At 41.9% G+C, this 20,527-nt stretch overlaps 1 protein-coding gene across 1 annotated transcript in view; it reads right to left on the reverse strand.

Moving 5' to 3' along the window:
* Window positions 1-272: 272 nt before the first annotated feature.
* The window catches only part of chrm4a (cholinergic receptor, muscarinic 4a), a 94,726-nt gene continuing 74,471 nt past the window's right edge, over window positions 273-20,527 (reverse strand). The window contains exon 2 of the mRNA XM_073049186.1: window positions 273-3,059. Coding sequence (XP_072905287.1) covers window positions 1,615-3,018 — 1,404 coding nt within the window. The 5' untranslated portion in view covers window positions 3,019-3,059 and the 3' untranslated portion in view covers window positions 273-1,614. The remainder of the gene's footprint in view (window positions 3,060-20,527) is intronic.

Consider the following 20,527-nt stretch of genomic DNA (forward strand, 5'->3'; position numbering starts at 1 on the left):
GCAGGACCTCAAGAATGCTGTCCATCACTGCTTCCCACTGACCTTGAACAATTTTGCAAGATGGAATGGGCAAACCTTGCTCCATTGTGCTGTGCAAAGCTAGTAGAAACTTATCCAAAAACACCACTGGCTGCCTTAGCTGCGAGGGGTGCTTCAACTAAGAAATGAACAAACGGGTATGAATACTTTTGAAGTGCTGACATTTCAGTTTTTTATTTTTTTTATTTTTCTTGCTTTACAATGTTCCCTATTTATGGGGTTGTACTGTGAAAAAGGATCATGTGATTCGCAAATAAACATTCTCAGTTAAATTGATCCAAGTCCCTGGTTGTAATACTCATTTATGTGAACAAACAGTTGGAGGATGAATACTTTTACAAGGCACTGCAAAGCGCTTGGACGGTTCAGTCGTCTCTAATATAGCCCCATTAACATGGTCATACCTTTCTTATACCTCAGTTGCGCCCAGAAGACCTCGCTAGACGAGTTCTTCAGTCTGTCCTGAGCACTGTCGTGACATTTTCCCTGACTAATAACACTACCCCTCCCCCTCTAATCCCTCCTGCTCTGTCACATCTAAAGCAATGGGACCCTGGAGTACTGAGTTGCCAGTCCCACCCCTCCTGTAACCAGGTCTCACTAATCGCTACAATATCATAATTCCGAGTGGGTTGATCCATGCCCTGATCTCACCTGCCCGTCCTACAGCACACATTGCGTTGAGATGTACGCAGCTCAAATGTGGCTGTTCACCCCACCGTACATGCTCCTTGACCCACTGAGTTTTTCAAGCAGTCCATTTGTATCTTATAATGGAGGCAATTAAACATAGGGTGGAGGACCTGTTACCATGCTGTGGCTTTCCGAGATACGATGACAAAGAGGAAAATGAACGCAGAATGGAGGGAACGTTTCACAAAACACCTTGCAAAGCCCAATGTTTCAGATATTTATGTAAATAATATTAAAGGACGAACTTTACACCAGTCATAGCATGAGTGTGAAGAGTACAATAAATACGCTATAGAATATGTCCCGATTTCTACAGATTCGTTGTTAAACAGTTCAATTCGAAATAAAAATACGGATAGAAATCCCAACAGTGAGTCATGTCACCCCAGTAAATTATGTAGTGAAAGTGTGGTAGTTCCTGCTGTTCCTCATCAGCTTCCACTCCGAGTTGATTGTTTTGTTAAGATCGCGTTACATACAAACGAATAGGTGTGAGGGGAAAGCTGTAATTTAATCTCAGGACCCGGGTGAATGTCAAAAAAAAAACCTTTCTTGGGATCTTTGACCTCCTCCTCCACTCAGTTATTTGGTCATTTTACGCGTCTGCTTTCTTTTATCCGATACCATAATTTACCCAGGACCTGTTGGATATCCGAAATGGCTCCCCCACTTGCTATCACCCGCATGATACTGCAATGAATAAGATTTTGTTTATTATTTCACTCACGTCTTCGCTTATATGGTACTGTATGTACATGCTTCGCTTCAAGGGGAGAGAGATTTACAAGTTTGGACTTGGAATGAAAGCACAGTGCAAACCCGACGCCTCGGCAATGAGCATTTTACAACATGTCCAGTTTTATAACACACGCGGCCAACACTTCATCTTGCATTGCCGATATTCTTGTATCTGCACAGTAACAACTGTTTGAAAGTCTTCTTGAAGGTGATGTTGCAGAGAGCGTAACAAGCAGGGTTGACCGTGCTGTTGATATAACATAGCCAGTAGCCGATGGTCCAGACAGTCTCGGGGACACATTCCTCGCAGAAGGTGCTGATGAGCACCATGACATTGTAAGGGGTCCAAGTTAGGATAAACGCCAGGAGGATCGCAAAGATCGTCCGGGTTACCTTCTTCTCCCTGGCCGCCACTTGGCGCCGCTTCCGGACTTGGCTCCTGGCGATGTTGGCGAACTTCCTGGCCACGTTGCCGGGCTTGTTCTCCGCCACGTTGTTGGTGGTGTTGCCGGGCATGATCTCGATGGCCGTGACACATTCGCTGCCACTCTGCTTGGTGACTATCTTGATCCTCGACCACTTGGAGCCCTGCATCTTGCCGGGTGCCGGGAGCTGCGCGTTCTGTACCACATCCCCTTTGGGGATGGACAAGACGGTGCTGGCGGAGCTGGATTCGTTGGAGGTCTTCTCCTGCCGGTTGCACGGCGTCGCCGGATTGGTGGAGGAATTCTCTTCCAGCTTTCCATTCTTGACGGTGTCTCCGAAGGAATCCGCCGTAGGCTTGGGCGTGTTGTTATTGTGGTGCCTGCTGAAGTAACTCCTGAGCAAGTTGGAAGAGCGGGAGGTTTTCTCTTTCTGACTCTCGGTCCTGTGGCTTTTCATCCTGCTCCTGCTGGCCAGGGAAACCTGGACGTAGAGGACGGTCATGATGACTACAGGGAGGTAGAAGGCTGCAATTGCCGTGCCAAAAGTCACGCCGGGGTTGGAGAGGAACTGAATGTAACACTGGCCCTCTTTCACGGTGCGTTCGCCAATAACGAACTTCCAGAAGAGGATGGCTGGTGCCCATAAGATGAAAGAAAGGATCCAAGCCGCCGCTATCATCAGCCCAGCCATCTTGTTGGTCCGTCGAGCTGGATAAGTTAGTGGCTTGGTTACGCAAAAGTACCTATCGAAACTGATGATCAGCAGATTCATGACAGAAGCGTTGCTTGTGACATAATCCAGGGCGAGCCACAGGTCGCAGATCACAGCACCCAGGGGCCAGTAGCCTTTAATAACATAGATAGTATACAAGTTCATAGAAAAGATTGCAATGATCAGATCAGCGCAGGCCAAGCTGAACAAGAAGTAGTTGTTCACAGTCTGCAGCTGCCGATTAACTTTGATGGACAACATGACTAGTATGTTGCCCACGACTGTGACCAGGCTGAGGGAGCCAGTTACCACAGATATAAAGACGATCTCGACGGTTTTGTAAGGGCTGGCATGTACCGTTACGTTTGTGGTTAAACTGGTTTTATTATCTTCTAAACTGAAATTCGCCATTTTGAGCAGCAGGGTTTCTCCAAACGTGTTAGCCACAAAACCTGAAACGAGAGGAGCAATGATTAGAGTACAGAAGACATTCAACACTGCCCCTTACGTTTTCACGTCTTTCCATTGTTCAAAGGTACTTTGACACAAAAAACCCTACTGCTGTTTGTGACCCAGTACAGAGGACTGCTGAGATCTTCTAAAGGTTTTGCATATAGGAAAGGAAGGGCCCCAGGAAGCTGCTGAAGCAAGTACAATAATACCGGGTGATTGATAAGTTCGTGGCCCAAGGTAGATGGAGTCAGTTTTAGAAAACCTAGCGCATTTATTTTTCAACATAGTCCCCTCCTACATTTACACACTTAGTCCAGCGGTCATGGACTGTATGGATATTGGACCTTCAGAAAGTGTCCACAGATGGGTGATTGATAAGGTGGTGGCCTAAGGTAGAAGGAGATGAGTTATACAGCTCTCGTTACATGCACATATGAAGGTCAACTCTTTGAGTGATTATGCAGAAAGTTTGAAGTAATAACTCACCTCCTTCTACCTTAGGCCACGACCTTATCAATCACCCCTGCTGTGGACACTTCCCAGAGGTCCAAGATCCGTACGCTCCACAACCGCTGGACTAAGTGTGTAAATGTAGGAAGGGACTATGTTGAAAAATAAATTGCTAGTTTTTCTAAAATTGACTCCTACCTTCGGCCATGAACTTATCTATCACCCCTCGCACTTAAAAGACACTTAGACAGGTAAATGAATAGGAGGGGTTAAAGAGATAATGAGCCCAATATAGACTTGCTGAGATGGGCATCCTGATTGGCATGACTGAAATGGGATGAAGGGCCTGTTTCCTTGATGAATTACTCTACAATGCTTGTTTTCCTCTCTAGTTGGCAGGAGTAATTGAAGCAAGTGAATAGAAGAGGAGAGTTTTGAAGAGCACAGGGACAAAAGCAAGTTGCCCAACCCCTTCAGACGGCTCTGCCTTTTAATGACATTGTGGCTCATTCCATCATCATGGCATGTTTGGAAGCCCAAAGTAAAGCTACTAAATACCTGATATCAATGACATCTTTCTGTTTTTGTGAGGAAGAATTTCTCCTTTAGCAACAAAAATTATCTCCTGAATGTCGCGGTCCTGTTTTAAAGTAAAAATCAGAGTACCATAGAAATCTTGCCCTAGACTTCAACTTCCAGTGGAAAATATTTGAATCACCTACTCTATCAATTACTTTCAAAAACCTAAAACCCTCAATTAAATCACCCTTTAGTCTTTCACATTCCAGAGAATACAAGCCTGGTTTATATAATCACCCCATAATTTATCATTTGGAGGGCTGGTAATGATGTGCTGAATCTCCATTGCACTCCTTCCAAGGTCAACATATCCTTCTTGCAATGCAGAGGCAGGAATAGTCCGTAATTATGTCATATAAGACTTGTATAAAATTATACAAATGTTCAGTCTTTTATTTATATTTACAGAGCCCTGATGTCCTTATATTTTTACCAGTCAGAAATACCTGGATCAATTCTTTGTTGCTTCAAGATGGTGACTGTGGTTGTATTTGCATTGAATTCCATTTAATGCAGTTTTGCTCACTTATCACCATCCCCTTGTAATTTATGTCTCCTTCTGTACTCATTATTCAGCTATTAATCTATGAGGAACATGGATACAGGGCCTTCTGTTTTGTTACTTAGGTCATTATTAATTACTGTGAATAGCTGAGGCCAATGTACAGGTCACTGTGAAACATTGCCAGTCCGATCCTTCAATCATAAGATTATGGGAGGCATACGTAGAGTAGACACAGGCATACATATTTTTACCTATTACATAGAGTGGACAGGAAGTATCTGTTCTCCAGGGCTGAAATGTCTAATACCAGAGGGCATGTATTGAAGGTGAGGGGGGTAGGTTCAAAGGGGATGTGAGGGGTGTTTTTTTTACTCAGAGAGTGATGGATGCCTGGAATGCACTGCCTGGTATGGTGGTAGGGGCAAATATATTAAAGGCTTTTAAAAGACATCTAGATAGGCACATGGGTGCGAGGAAGATAAAGGGCTATGGATATTGTGCAGATAGGAGGGATTAGTATTTGGGTCTGTTTGATTTGCTTTTCAGCTGGCTTGGCACAGCATTTTGAGCTGAATGGCCTGTTCATGTGCTGTACTGTTCTGTGTTTTATATTCTAAGTGTATACTGTACTTTTAGTGCTACTTTTGTCTTCAACCAGCTACTCAATATTGTTACACCTTCAATAATTTGCCTTCGGCTCCACAAGGTTTAAGTTTATTTTAAAGTTGCCTGTTTATAGAGTCATAGTAAGACAGCACAGAAACAGACCCTTTGGCTCACCTGATCCATTCCAATTATTGATTACAAATCGATAGTCTATTTTCCAGCACTTGGCCCAAGGCCTCCATGCCACAGGTGATCAAAGTGCTTATCTAGATAGTTATTGTCAGAGTCTTTACTATCCCCCCAGTGAGTTGGTTCCAGATTACAACTATCCTTTGGTGAAAGAATTCCTTTATGGATGTCATGTTAGACCTGTGCTCTTTGATTTCAGACACAATCAAATCATTAATGCATATAATGGACAGTAAGGTTCCAGCAATTCATAAACACTAGAAAGCCCGCAAATGCTGGAAATCCAAAGCAACACACACAAAAAAACTCAGCAGCTCAATCAGCATATATGGAAATGAATTGATATTCGACGTTTCGGGTTGAGACCCTTCTTCAGGACGGAGAAGAAAGGGGAAAGATGCCAGAACAAAAAGGTTGGGGGAGGGAAAGAATGCTAGCTGGAAGTTGATAAGTGAAGCCAGGTGAGTGGAAAAGGTCAAGAGATGGAGAAGAAGGAATCTGATAGGAGAAGAATTCTGCTACACCACTAGTCACTTGCTTCCAATCACAAAAATAACCCTCCACTATCATCTTCTTTTTCTTATTGCCAAGCCAATTTTGGATCCAATTCTGTCTTAGATCCCATGGGCTCCAAAGGTTAACATATAAAGAGCATTTTCTCGCCCTGGGCCTGTACTCACTGAGATTTGTAAGAATGAGGAGTGACCTCATTGAACCTATTGAATATTGAAAGGCATGGAAAGTATGGATGTGTCTGTGAAGAGGATGTTTTCTTTAATGGGGGAATCCAGAACCAGAGGGCACCACCTCAGAATTGAGGAAAGTCCATTTAGAACAGAGCTAAGGAAATTTTTCTTCAGCCGGGGGTAGTGAATCTGTGAAATTCTTTGCCACATATGGTTGTGCAGGCCAAGTCACTGGGTAATGTTATGATATTCTTTGGAGATTTTAGCATGCAGGTCAATTGGGAAAATCAGGTTGGTAATGCATCCCAAGTTTCTTGAATGCCTATGGCTTTTTAGAGCAGTTTGTCTTTGAGCCTATTGGGGGATCAGCTATACTGGACTGGATGTTGTGTAATGAACCAGAGGTGATTAGGGAGCTTGAGGTAAAGGAGCCCTTAGGAGCCAGTGATCACAATATGATTGAGTTCAACTTGAAATTTGATAGGGAGGAAGTTAAGTCTGGCATAGCAGTATTTCAGTGGAGAAAAGGAAATTACATTGGTATGAGAGGGGAGTTGGCCAAAGTAAATTGGAAGGAGCTAATGGTAGGGATGAGAGCAGAGCAGCAATGACGTGAGTTTCTAGGAAAAATTAGGAAGATACAGGATAGATGTATTCCAAAAACAAAGAAATACTCAAATGGCAAAATAGTACAACCACGGCTGACAAGGGAAGTCAAAGCTAATGTAAAAGCAAAAGAGAGGGCATACAACAAAGCAAAAACTAGTGGGAAGATAGTGGATTGGAAAGCTTTTAAAAACCTACAGAGAGCAACTAAAAGTATCATTAGAAGGGAGAAGATGAAATATGAAAGCAAGCTAGCAAACAATATCAAAGTAGATTGTAAAAGCTTTTTCAAGTCTGTATGAACTGAAAGAGAGAAGAGAGTAGATATAGGACCACTAGAAAATGAGAAATGAGGCTGGAGAAATAATAAAGGGGGACAAGGAGATGGCAGATGAACTAAATGAGTATTTTGCATCAGTCTTCACTGTGGAAGACACCAGCAGTGTGCCTGATGTTGTAGTGTGTGAGGGAAGAGAAGTGGGTGCAGTTACTATTACAAGGGAGGAGGTGCTCAAAAAGCTGAAAGACCTGAGGGTACATAAGTCACCCGGACCAGATGAACTGCACCCTAGGGTTCTGAAGTCAAGTCACTTTGAAAGAGGTAGCGTTAGAGATTGTGGAAGTATTAGCAATGATCTTTCAAAACTCATTGGACTCTGGCATGGTGCCAGAGGACTGGAAATTTGTAAATGTCACTCCACTCTTTAAGAAAGGAGGAAGGCAGCAGAAAGGGAAGTATAGATCAGTTAGCCTGACCTTAGTGGTTGGGAAGATGTTGGAGTCAATTGTTAAGGACAATTAACAGGACAAGATAGGACAAAGTCTGCCTGGTTTCCTTAAGGGAAAATCATTCCTGGTGAACCTGTTGGAATTCTTTGAGGAATTATTGGGGAGCCAATCATCCTTATGAACCTCCTCAGAACCCTCTCCCACACCAGCACATCTTCTTTTAAATGAGGAGCCCAAAGTTGTTCACGATACTCAAAGTGAGGCCTCACCAGTGTCTTATAAAGCCTCAGCATCACATCCCTGCTCTTGTATTCTAGACCTCTTGAAATAAATGCTAACATTGCAGTTGTCTTTCTTAACACTGACTTAACCTGCAAATTAACCTTTAGGGTGCTCTGCACAAGGACTCCCAAGTCCCTTTGTATCTCAGATTTTTGGATTTTCTCCCCATTTAGAAAATAGTCAGCACATTTATTTCTACTACCAAAGTGTTTCCTATGTTTTGGGAGTCTAGAACCAGAGGCACAGCTCAGAAGAGAGATGAGGAGGAATTTCTTTAGCAAGAGGATGGTAAATCTATGGAATTCATTGCCACAGATAACTATGGGGGCAAAGTCATTGAGTATATTTAAAGTGAAGATTGATAGATTCTTCATTAGTAAGGGGGTTAAAGATTACAAAGAGAAGGCAGGAGAATGTGATTGAGGGAAAGTGTATCTGCCATGATAGTGTGGTGGAGTAGACTCGATGGGCTGAATGGTCTAGTTTGGCTCCTATGTTTTATCCTCCAGATGAGAGCAGCTAACTCTGCAGGAACCTTAAACTAACCTGGTAACGTGAATAACATATGCTCCACTTGACCACTGAGTCACAGAAGTAGTCTCACAATAGAAATGCAGATTATAAAACCATAGCTGCCACCTTTACTCATAGCACCCCTTCATTCAGTCATTACAGAATTCATGTCTTTGAACTTAGAGGTTATTAAATCGACTAGCAAAGTATATATTTTTATTGAGACCCAGTGTGGAGTAGGCCTTTTGGCCCTTAGAGGCACACTGTTCAGCAACCCTTCAATTTAATCCTAGCCTGATCGTGGGACTATTTACAATGACCATTTACCCTACCAACCAGTACATCTTTGGACTGTGGGAGGCACCTGGAGGAAACCCATCCAGTTATGGGCAGAATGTACTAATTCCTTACAGGCAGCAGCAGGAATCGAACCCATGCCACCTGTACTGTAAAGCACTGTGCTAACCACTACACGGCCGTGCCGCTAAGCTATCTGTCAGTTATGACAGATGAGTTGCAAAGATGTATGAGCCAAGGATTACAAAATGTATGCAGAGTTAAAAGTGAAATTGCAAACCTGGGACAATTTAGAAGGAGCATACATATTTTCCCAAGAGCTCCATTGATCACACGTTCTGCTTTGCCTCCAGGATGCAGTAAGACACAGTGCAATGATACTTTCACATGGCTGGCTTCAATAGAAATTAAAATCCAAAAGACACATAAAAAGAACTTCTACTGACTATCACCTTTCTTTTACCTTAGCAGATAGCCATAATTTATCCCTGTTGGTTTTCATCCATCAGCATTTCAGTTCAGTATAATAAAGCGCATACAGAATTGCTAATAATTGGTGATGAAAAAGTTCACCTGGAATGCTTGAGGGTTTGTTTGACAATAATGTATTTTGTTCAGAGTTGAAGGGGTGTTTTAGATTACTAATGAAACTTCTCCATTGGCTCTCATCACATTTTAAGTACAAAATAAATCACTGGGGTTATTTATAATCTGGACATGAACCAGATTGCACAAACAGCTCTGTATGAGCTAGAGACAGAGTTTGCCACATTTGTTTAAACAGAACAATCAAATTCTGCTTGATGTTATGTTATTTTGATGTGGTTGAATCAGCATCCAGCAAGATGCTTTCTGACAGGGATTCAGACTGTGGGTGGGCCATTTGTTAATCAGTTTGAAATTTCAGCTGTTGCAAGAAGCTGGGACACATCTGTTCAGTGTCAATACCCATGCCAGTTTTTACCATTCTTCGTGGGGGTTTTTTCAAGTTTTAAATCCTTCTATTTTTGCCCAGGACTTATATGTCTACCAATGGATCATGGACCATACACAAGATACAAATAATGTTGTGATGAAAAAGTTCCCAGTTAAAAAATGGTTTTGAAGCTAATTATTTATGAAAGATCAATCTTCTCCCTTACTGGTGACTTGGTACTGAGCCACTGAAGCCAAACCTACAAATATAAATTAAGCATGAACCCCCGGAGGATGAATGAACAGTGCATGTGCTATTGATAGCTGGACATACCAGTAGATATTTTTCTTTATGTTTACTTATCACCACTCCCTGTATAATTTCCAATCAAAAAGAGTCTCCAAACAGACGTTCGTCCTATCCTGTTGTTTGTTATACAGTAGGATTTTCACAAGAGCACCAGAAAGGCAACATAGCATCTGGGTGTCTCTGTCACGCCCACAGAATCTCCTGTCTGCTCCTGAAAACTATGGAATCCTCTATCACTAATGCATTCCCCGTGTCCTCCTTCCCTTCTGAGCCAGAGTCAGACTCAGTGCCAGAGACCTAGTTGCTGAGGCTTTCCACCCCAAACAGTATCCAAAGAGTACTGAGTCACGAGTCACAATCAGTCACAGGAGTACTCTGCACTGTTTGCCTATTCCTTTTCCCTCTCCTGACAGTCATCCAGCTACCTGCCTCCTGCAACTTAGTTGTGGTTACCCCCCCCACCCCCACCCCCACCTCCCCATAGCTCCTATCTACCTCCTCATTCTCCTGTATGAGCCAAATGTCACTCAGCTCCCAAACACAGTTTTGGAGGAGCTGTAGCTCGATGCACTTTGGGCAGATGTAGTTATCAGGGAGGTTGGAGGTCGACTAGAGTTTCTATACCTCACACAAACCACAGACCACTGACCCTGGACCCATGGTCACTGCACTAACTACGTACTGATAGACAAAGAAAGAAACTTATCAGAAACTGACCTAGAGCTTTCACCCCTTCCCAGTTAAGCCTCTTGAGCTAATGCCTAACCACTCTAACACTGGCCCACTTACACAATGGCCATTCCGGTTAAGCCTAATTTCATTTTATTGCCCTTTGCCAAGTGCCTAATAGATCACTATGATTGAAGCCTGCTGAATAGACTGCTATGGCCTGAGCTAACCTAAAGAGGACCAACAGGGCTTGTTTGTGTCCTGAGCACAGATTGGAAAAATCAGCGAACACGTTATCTTCTGAATGTGCGGGGAAAAGAAGAGGCAAATGCACGAGAAACTCTCTATTAGCGGTCTGTTCATCATTCCAAGTCTATGCTTGCACAACATGGCACTAACATTGTGGGCGAATATCCCACAACATATGTAAGTCTAGTAGAGTGAGAGGTTGAGATGGAAACAATATTCTCAATGGTAAGTTAATAACTCCTGTTTTTTTTCCATGCAACATTGTGACTTCAGGAAATGATTCAAAATGCTTAAGACTGGAAACAATGAATTAGTTTAGAAATTATAGTTCTGGTGGTATATGACAGCTGTAGCTTGCACAGCAATGAGATTAACAATCAGTTATTTAGAACTTCATTATGAAGGTACCACCAATAACAATAATTGTACAGCAGTGTACACAGTTATTGAACGGATGCCCAGTGTTTGACCTGCTCACATCTTCCCTTCTGTTTCTTTATAGCTAATGTAAACAGGCAGTTATCTTTACACACATCAGAAAACATAGGTTGGAGAGGAACCGTTACAGATGGGACCATATGTTGCAGTTCAGCTCCCAGGTGCTGTACAAAAAGCAAGTTATTCATGGGCCATAGGAGTGGAACCAATAGAGGGATTGTCAGTGAAAGAGAACCAGGTGTTTCTTGAGCATTACAGCAGCTGCGTAGATATTGGCTACTGCCTCAATTCTGGCGATTGTCTCTGATTGTAGTCAGAACTTGGATTGACAAATAAAGATAAGACTGGTAATGCTGAAAGTTATAATGTGAAAAATCTAACAGCAGATTATGGAGTTGCAGGAAAGCAACTAAATAAAGAAATTTAGCTGTCACTGTCAGTGAAGCCATGGATTTGGCTTTTGCAACTTACATCAACAAAAACGAGCAAACTAGGAGATTCAAGTGTTCATGATTTAAACTCTCAACTGATTAATAACTAGATGATTACTATCATCTATAATTTTGTCTGAGTAAATTATCATTCCTTCAGATAAATATTTCAAGATTTGTTGTCTAGAAATTCATCCTTAGTTGGTAACTATAACTCTGCTCTATAAGCAATGGTGTTGTGATACTCCTGTACAGCATATTTCATCTTACCAAGTAGGGAGAAATTTGTGGACCCATCTATTTTTAAATTATAAAGTATAGTTGCTATTTTACTTGCAGTTGTTAATAATAATGTTTTCATGTATATGATATGATAAGAATGGACTCTTGACCCCCAGTCTACACTGTTATGAAGAAGAAGAATAGCCCTTAACTCGGCAGTGAAGTTATCAGGGCACTGTCATGACGGTGTTTCTGTAGCAAGCCATTCTGTTTTTATGAGGCTGAGTTGCTAGCTTGACGTTCAACCCGACTTAGATTCAACCTCGGGAACCTTCACTCCAGAGTCCGGCGCTGATATTATTGCGCCACCAAGCAGGACGCACTGTTATGACCTTGCACCTTATTGGCCATCTGCACTGCACGTTCTCTGTAACCGTGACACTTATACTGCTGCTGTTTCCCCTTGTACTACCTCAATGTACTGTTGTAATGAAATGATCAGTATGACTGGTATACAAGTTAAGTTTTCCACTGTACCTTGTAAATATGACATTAATAAATTTTCCAATTTTCTGGCCTTTATTTTGTATTTTACAGAGTTCAAAAGGTTAGTTAAAAATGGCACTTGTTACTTCTCCTGGTTTGTTATCTGTGCAAGTTTGTCTTTATTGATTGGCTGGTTGTTCACTGTTGCTGGATGCCATGTACATCTCTTGTTACCAATCCCTACAAAAGGGGAAGTCCACAGGCATTAAATATTTGTGTGAATCATATTTTTAGGTCAACAGCCAGTTCCCAGTCACTGCATAATGAAGGTTAAAAATACTTAGGTAGACTTGGAAATATAATCAGCGATGCTTTGGGACTCCAATCCAGAAATTATTTCCCTCTTCCTGCGAGCTGATGTGTAATGCAATTTACCATGGGGAAAAGTATTTTTTATAGCTTTGCTGTGCATATCCAGTAGGGACACTGTGTAAGTGCACACTTCATGCAGAAATAATGTGTGATGTCTGGATGGCAGTTTGTGTAGAACTCAAAACAATCTTTCTTGGGGTTTATTTTACATTATTTTATATTTCATGCAAGACCATTTTTGTGAAAGAGACCGTCTTTTGAAAAGTTAAGGTGAATGCAGCATAATTATCTAACGCGATTTCAAAAGGCAAAAGGTTGTTCACTACAATTACAGTCATTCTCTTCTATTTGAATTCTTTCATGAGAAGGTGAATGACAGGGTAAGATCCTCATGGAAAATCCGGATCGTCTCTCAGCTCATTTCCTCTGCAGAGCCGTGCACTTGTTTAGCATTCACAAGTGTGGCGGAATCTGCTCAGTGAAATGGCGGAGAGAAGAAAGAAAGACATCTTGCTGTCTGTATTCACAATTCTGTAAATCCTTACACACAGTTATTAAAAGTAATCAAAATGGCCAATGGAAATCAAGGTGGCCTTTATCTCAAGGAGATTTAAATACAAGTGTGTGCAAGTTTTGCACTAGTTGAACAGGGACCTGATCAAATCATTCGTGGCATTGCATTGTTGTGGAAGGCTTTTGAGAACCCTGTTGGGAAATATGGGTGTCTCTTGCATGGTCAGTATACAAGGTGTTCCCTACTTACCTCTGAGATGAAAGTGGGGATCTACCATCTCAACTGCTGTATGTGTGGAGAAGATACTCCCATGACTCCGTTGATCCACCAGCAGGGTACAATAAGAATATACTTTCGACCTCCCCAATCTATCTTGTTATGACCTTATTGTCTACCTACACGGCAGTTTTTCTATCAATGTAATTAGGTTATTAAGATGACATTGTGCGACATGGCAGTACTGTTCTCATGCCATTGCTGCCTTTGTCTTTCAGTCTGGATGAGGCCTGAAGTTCAGGTTCCTATCAATAATACCTTCACCTCAGTTCACCATGTGGATGACATACACACTGTGATCAAGATTCCTGAATATCGTCCAGAGTTACTTTTCAAAATACGTTCCTTTGTTAACTGAGGAGATGAACATGGAACTAAACACTGTAATCCTCACTGCTTCTGGTCTAATGAGGGAGAGATGGTCATTGCCAAAGCTGTTGCTATTGGCCACTGCCCTGTGAAGTTCCTGCCTAAGGTTGAGATGGTTGGATCCCAACGAGAATGACCACCATCCTCGCAGCTAAGTCTGACTATGGGCAATGGAGTGTTTTTTCTTCCTTATTCCCATTGAATTTTACCTTAGCAGGGCTTCCTACTGTCATATGGTCAAATGATGGTCAAACACCAGCTTAGAATCACCTCCTATTTGCTGTAAAACCTGTTGTCAATGTTGGGATTGAGTTAGCAGTGATGTTTTTGTATCTTGGAAGTGGGGCATCATATTTTCTCTAAAATGGCACCATAGTTCAAAGGGTCAAGTTAAAAAAAGCACATTACTCAAGCTTAGCAATTTTGTTTATATGTAGATTGGAAGTTAATTTAGTTAGGCGATTTAAGGTAATAATATGATGGATATATTTAATTGGAGGCATGTACTTTAAACTCAGTGTTGTTATATTGAGTAAAATTAACAACTATTTTTCACATAAAAAGTTTACAGAAATCTTTAGCATTCTACCAAAAATGATGAAAAATCTCAAGTGAAATTTTCAAAAATGATATCCGGAGATTTTTGCTAGGTATTTGAGAGTGTTGACGGGACTAGATAAAGTGGAAGTGGAGAGGATGTTTCCTATGGTGGGGGTATCCAGAACTAGAGGGCACAGCCTCAAAACTGAGGGGCAACCTTTTTGAACAGAGGTAAGGAGAATATTTTTTTATTCAGAGAGTAGTGAATCTGTGGAATTCTCTGCCACAGACTGCGGTGGAGGCCAAGTGCATGGGTATATTTAAAGTGGAATTTGATAATTTCCTGATTGGTCAGAACATCAAAGGATGTGGCAAGAAGGCAGGCGTATGGGGTTGAGTGGGATCCAGGATCAGACATGATGGAATGGCAGAGCAGACTCGATGGGCTGAATGGCCTAATTCTGCTCTTATGTCTTAAGGTCTTTTGGATATTCAACATTGTAGCTAACTGGAATCCAGAAAACCTTTGAAAAAGTTTGCATAGGCCTCCAATTGTTCCTAAATAAAGCTGGTCTCAAAGACAGTACTTGATAAAATCTGTCCAATCAGCACTGAGTTATACACTTACCAGGGAACATTTGGGGATGTGGAGCAACAAAATTTGGAAACAATCAAAGGAGTAGCAGCTGAAGGATGCAGAAATCCCAGAAGTTACAGGGACAGAAAGATCTTTGTAATTTTTTAAATCAAACTGTTGTTTAACCAGTATCCAGTATAGGGCAGGATGTGGGCAACAGTATTCAGATAGCCTCAGTTTATGGTGGATATCATCTTAAGTAGCTGTATCACACCGACAGAACCAAAGGTCAGAATTGGACTGGGGTTGTTGGAACTATGACGCCGGTACAGTACCACAGTTTACCTTGTTAAATCCCTATAGCATTGTAATTATTACAGTAAATCCCTTCTTCACCCTCTGTCCTGGGATTAAAGAACAGGTTGAGGATTCAGGGATTCTGGAATGCACTGAGAAGTGAGTTATGACTAAAGACCAGAGCAGGGGAGCAGGGGCAGAGGAGATTTTGATCTGAATCATACTTAAAGAATTTGCACACATCATTCAATGCAGGAAAAAAGAAGGAAATCCAACTTATCAGAGAGAATCCGCCATCCTTAAGTAAATATAACTGTACATATATAGAATACCAGATGACAGCTGCAAGGATGTTATTCAATTAAGTGTTTCAGATAACAATATCAGCTCGTGCTTGAGGGGTTTATGAGAGTCAGTTGACATAGAGCACTGGATTAATGCCTAGTAACTTAAGGTCAGATGCTGGTTTGTTATTTTAGTAAACATGTCCATTCTTTACAAGCAAGTGCCCGGTTTCTGAATCACATGGATGTGTGGCTGGAGGTCAAAGGTAATGATGCAGAGGAAGAGTGGACGTATGTACACTATGATAAACAAGGCAGGGAATATCTGGGGAATTAATGTAGACGCACCACTGCAGCAGATTGTAAAATGAGAATGTGTTGAACTGTTTCTCAGCTCATTATTCAATGAATGCAACGTTCTGCAAAGTCCTCCATTGGCCAGCTGGTGGCATCCACACTGGACGTCAAGGCGAGTGGTCCCGGGTTCGAATCCTGCCAGTTGCTTGAACCCTTTCCGTCTGTGCAGTGTTGAGCATCAAGCATCAACTCAGCCTTGCTAAAGAAATGACAAGGTTGCAGCCCAATGCACCACAGGGCACAGAGAGGAACAACAACAATGTCCTCCATTGCAGTTAAACAAGAGAAAATCTGCAGATGCACAAATCTGAGCACCACACACAAAGCCTTAACTCGTAACTCAACCACACATACACGCATACTTGAAAACACACCTGGAGCCTCCGGTAAATACATGCACATATAGGCATACAGACAAACAAGTCTGCATCCCCACAGAAGCCCCCTCTCCGTCCCATAAGCACTCATATAAACATAGTCAGGCAGCACCTGTGGAATAGGCAGTCATTCATAAGAAACCTTCATTAGGACTAGAAAGAAGGGGGCAGAAATCAGAAGAAGAAGGTGGGGAGGGGAAGGACTACAAGCTGGCAAGTGATAGGTGAGACCAGGTGTGGTAGAAGGTGAAAGTGGATGAAGTAAGGAACTAAGAGGTGATAGATAGTAAAGTGCTGAAGAAGAATGCAGAGGACTGTGGACCGTAGAAGAAAGAGGAAGAGGAGTCCCAGAGGGAGGTGATGGGCAGGTGAGGAGAAGAGAAGGGGCGAGAACGGGGAATGGAAAAAGGGGGAAGGAGGAAGAGGGGAGAAATTACCACAAGTTGGAGAAATCGCTCATACCATCAGGCTTGAGGCCACCCAGACTGAATATGATGTGTTGCTCCTCCAAGCTGTGCTTGGCCTCATCATGGTAGTATGTCAGAATAGAAATGGGAAGTCAAATTGAAATGAATAACCACCAGGTGATCCTTTTTTGCAGTGTATTTGTAAACATGTGCATTTGTATTAGACACAAATACACACCTACAGACTCACATACCACATGCACACGCAAACAAACTTGAATCTACATACAACTCTAACCTGAGCTCCGAGCATTCCAGCCACCAGCACATACACACCTTATGAATGCAGACAGAGTGCAGAGATCTAACTTTATTTTGTTTAAAATTTGGTTGGGCCATTAGGATACTTGTGGATTGACATTTTTTTAACAAATATAGCCAGTAGTTATTTTTGGAGGCAGAGCTTCAGATGATTAATTGCAGACAACTTTAGATTTCTTTGGGATAGTTAATTGATGTTCTCAGTACTTTTATTAAGACTGGAAGGGCTGACAGGCCATCTATCATGCAGATTGGCCATTCTTTCACCAGTGCAGATGGCCCTGGACAAAGCAATTTATCTTTGTCATCTTGGAAGGGAAAGCTGTTACCTTAAAGGAAACCTCCAAACCCCTGTTTACATTAACCTGCCTCTCATTAGAAAAACTGGTGGTGAGACCAGTTTAAGGAAAATACTTCACCTCAGAAGAAGAAAGCAGAATCACCAAGTTTTCAGGGCTGCAGTATTGGAGTGATGGGGTTTAATGTCAGAACTGAAGTTGAAGAAAGAAAAACCAGGACCAATATAAAATTGGGTTGCAGGTTTCGTATCACCAATCTTTTATTTCCGGGGTATAGATTCAGTACGCTTTCATTATAATTTAATCTCTCAAATCCAAGTATCATTTTGATAAATCTGCACTGCACAGCCAATAAGGCCAAATAATAACCTAGGGCTTTACTTTGTCTTGTATGTTATTTACAATCACAATGAGGACTGCGGAATTTTTAAAAGCAACCATTATTTTCTATAATCTAATTAGCAGATGATACTGTGAAATTGCTGTAGATCTTTCCCACCAGGCGTTTCACATAGATTATCCAGAAGATTATTTCAGCAGCCTCTAATCCATTGTTGCATGGAGTCATAGAACACTACAGTCCCGAAACAGACCCTTTGGCCCATCTAGCCTCTGCTGATCCATATCTCTCCATACCCCTCCCATCATATACTTATCTAAATTTCTCTTAAATGTTGAAATGAAACCTGCATCTGCCACACACAGTAGCTGCTTATTCCACATCCTCACCACTTGCTGAGTAAAGAGGTTCCCTCTGTGTTCCCCTCAAACCTTTTATCTTTCACCCTTAACCCATGACCTCTAGTTCTGGTCTCACCGAAACTCAATGAAAAATCTGGTATTTACCCCAGCTATACCCTCATAATTTTGCATACCTCTATCAAATCTCCCCTCATTCTTCTATACTCCAGGGAATAAAGTACTAACCTATTCAACATTTCCCTGTAACTCAGCACCTCAAGTCCAGGTAAAATCCTTGTAAATTCTCTCTACATTTTTTCAATCTTACTTACATTTTTCCTGTAGGTAGATAACCAACACTTCAAACAATACTCCAGATTAGACTTTATCAATACCTTACGCAACTTCACCATAGCATCCCAACTCCTGTACTCAGTAATTCAATTCATGAAGACCAATGTGCCAAAAGCTCTCTTTATGACGTGGTCTACCTGTGATGCCACTTTCAAGAAAATAATAGATCTGAAGTCCAAGATCCCTCTGTTCTACCACACCCCACAGTGCCATACCACTCAGTCCTATAAGTCCTATACCAGTTTTGTACTCCATAAGTGCTATATGTCGTAGTGGTCTGCATTAAATTCTATCTGCCATTTCTCAGCTTATTTTTCGAGCTGGTCCAGATCCCACTGTGAGCTTCGATAGCCTTACTCACTGTCCACTACACCACCAATTTTGGTGTCATTGTAAATTTGTAGATCCAGTTTACCACATTATCATAAAGATTGTTGATATAGAAGGCAAACTACAATGGACCCAGCTCTGATCCATGTGGTTACAGGTCTCCAGTCAGAGATTCAATCATCTTCGACCATCATCAGGCTTCTCCCACAAAGCCAATGTCTAATCCAATTTACTACCTCATCTTGAATGCCGTGCAACTGAACCTTCTTGACCAAACTCCATCGCGGAACCTTGTCAAAGGTCTTGCTAAAGTCCATGTAGACAGCATCAACTCCCTTGCCTTCATCAACTTTCTGGGTAACTTCCTCAAAAAACTCAGTAAGAGTGGGTTGACCTCGCATTGAACTGTATTAATTTTACCTACCCTATAGGACAATACATTCAATGGTCACTTTATTAGGTACAACTGTACACCTGCACATTAATGCAAATACCTAATCAGCCAATTATGTGGCAGCAATTCAATGCATAAAGGCAGGCAGATATGGTCAAAAGGTACAGTTGTTGTACAGACCAACCATCAGAGTGGGGAAGAAATGTGATCTGTGTGACTTTGAACGTGGAATGATTGATGGTGCCGGACGGGGTGTTTAAGCTATCTCAGAAACTGACTTCCTGGGATTTTCACACACAGCAGTCTCTAGAGGTTGCAGAGAATGGAGCGAAAACTAAAAAAGAACATCCAGCGAGCATCAATTCTGTGGGCAAAAATGCCTTGTTAATGAGAGAGGTCGGGGAGAATGTCCAGAATGGTTCAAACTGAAAGGAAGGTGACAGTAACTCAAATAATTGCACATTGCTCCAGTGGTGTGCTTAATGGTACCTCTGAATGCACAGCTTGTCAAACCCTGAAGTGGATGAGCAACAGCAGCAGAAGACCACAAACAACTCAGTGGCCAGGGGGTACCTAATAAAGTGGCCACTGAGTATATACACTACACAACTCTCAACATTATCCTGTCACACTGCATGTTCTGTGAGCAGGAAAAAGACATGTGGATTTGATGTCTTCAGGTCAACCCGAAACACCTGATAGCCATTAAAGATTGTTTATTACAGCATAGAAAGAGCCCTTACAGACACCTCCATACTATTTTTGTATCTAAGCCATTATCCTTCTCTACTCCTGTTAGTAATCCAAAAGCTGTTCAAGCTCAAACTTTTCAGTTAGAGTTGGTGATGGTTTTCAGAAGATTTTCTTTTTAGGAGATTTCTGACCTGGGATTAGTTAGCTTAGAAAGTTATAGGAATTGTCACATGTGACAATGGTCTTTGTGGATTTTGTTTGGCGGTATAGATTCAGTGACAATTTGGAGATAGCTTGTCAAGTGGCACTAGATCTAAGGTTAACTGGTGGGTGGATTACACAATACTATTGGATATGAACAAATCGACGTGGGAAGCTGTTTTGCATCTCAGAACAGTCAGTGAGTGGGAATGAAATTTTGGTGGGCGGTGGTGGTTGTTGAATTTTTGATAGGTTGTTGTGGAAGGTTTGCTGGGCAGTTTTGGATATGATAGGGGTGGGTGAGCTGCTGTTAAGAGGTTTCTGATCTGAGACACGTTTGCCCAGTTTTTTTTCTCTATGAGACAGGACACTTAGGAAGTTTTGGCCTGAGTTATCTCTGCATAGAATTGTAATAGCAGATCTCAGGTGAACTATGGTCAGTTGTCAGAATAAGAAGGTGGGAAGATGGGAAGGTGGGAGGAGGGTAAAATAAGGCTGTCACCTTATTCTGACTTCTGCCCCCTTCCTTTCCGCTCCTGATAAAGGGTCTCAGCCCTAAATGTCAATTGCTTACTTCCTTCCATAGATGCTACCTGACTTGCTAAGTTCTTCCAACATTTGTGTGTGTAGCTCAGGATTTCCAGCATCTGCAAAATCTCTTG

This window comes from Hemitrygon akajei, chromosome 6 (assembly GCF_048418815.1).
Source record: "Hemitrygon akajei chromosome 6, sHemAka1.3, whole genome shotgun sequence".
Lineage (NCBI taxonomy): Eukaryota > Metazoa > Chordata > Chondrichthyes > Myliobatiformes > Dasyatidae > Hemitrygon > Hemitrygon akajei.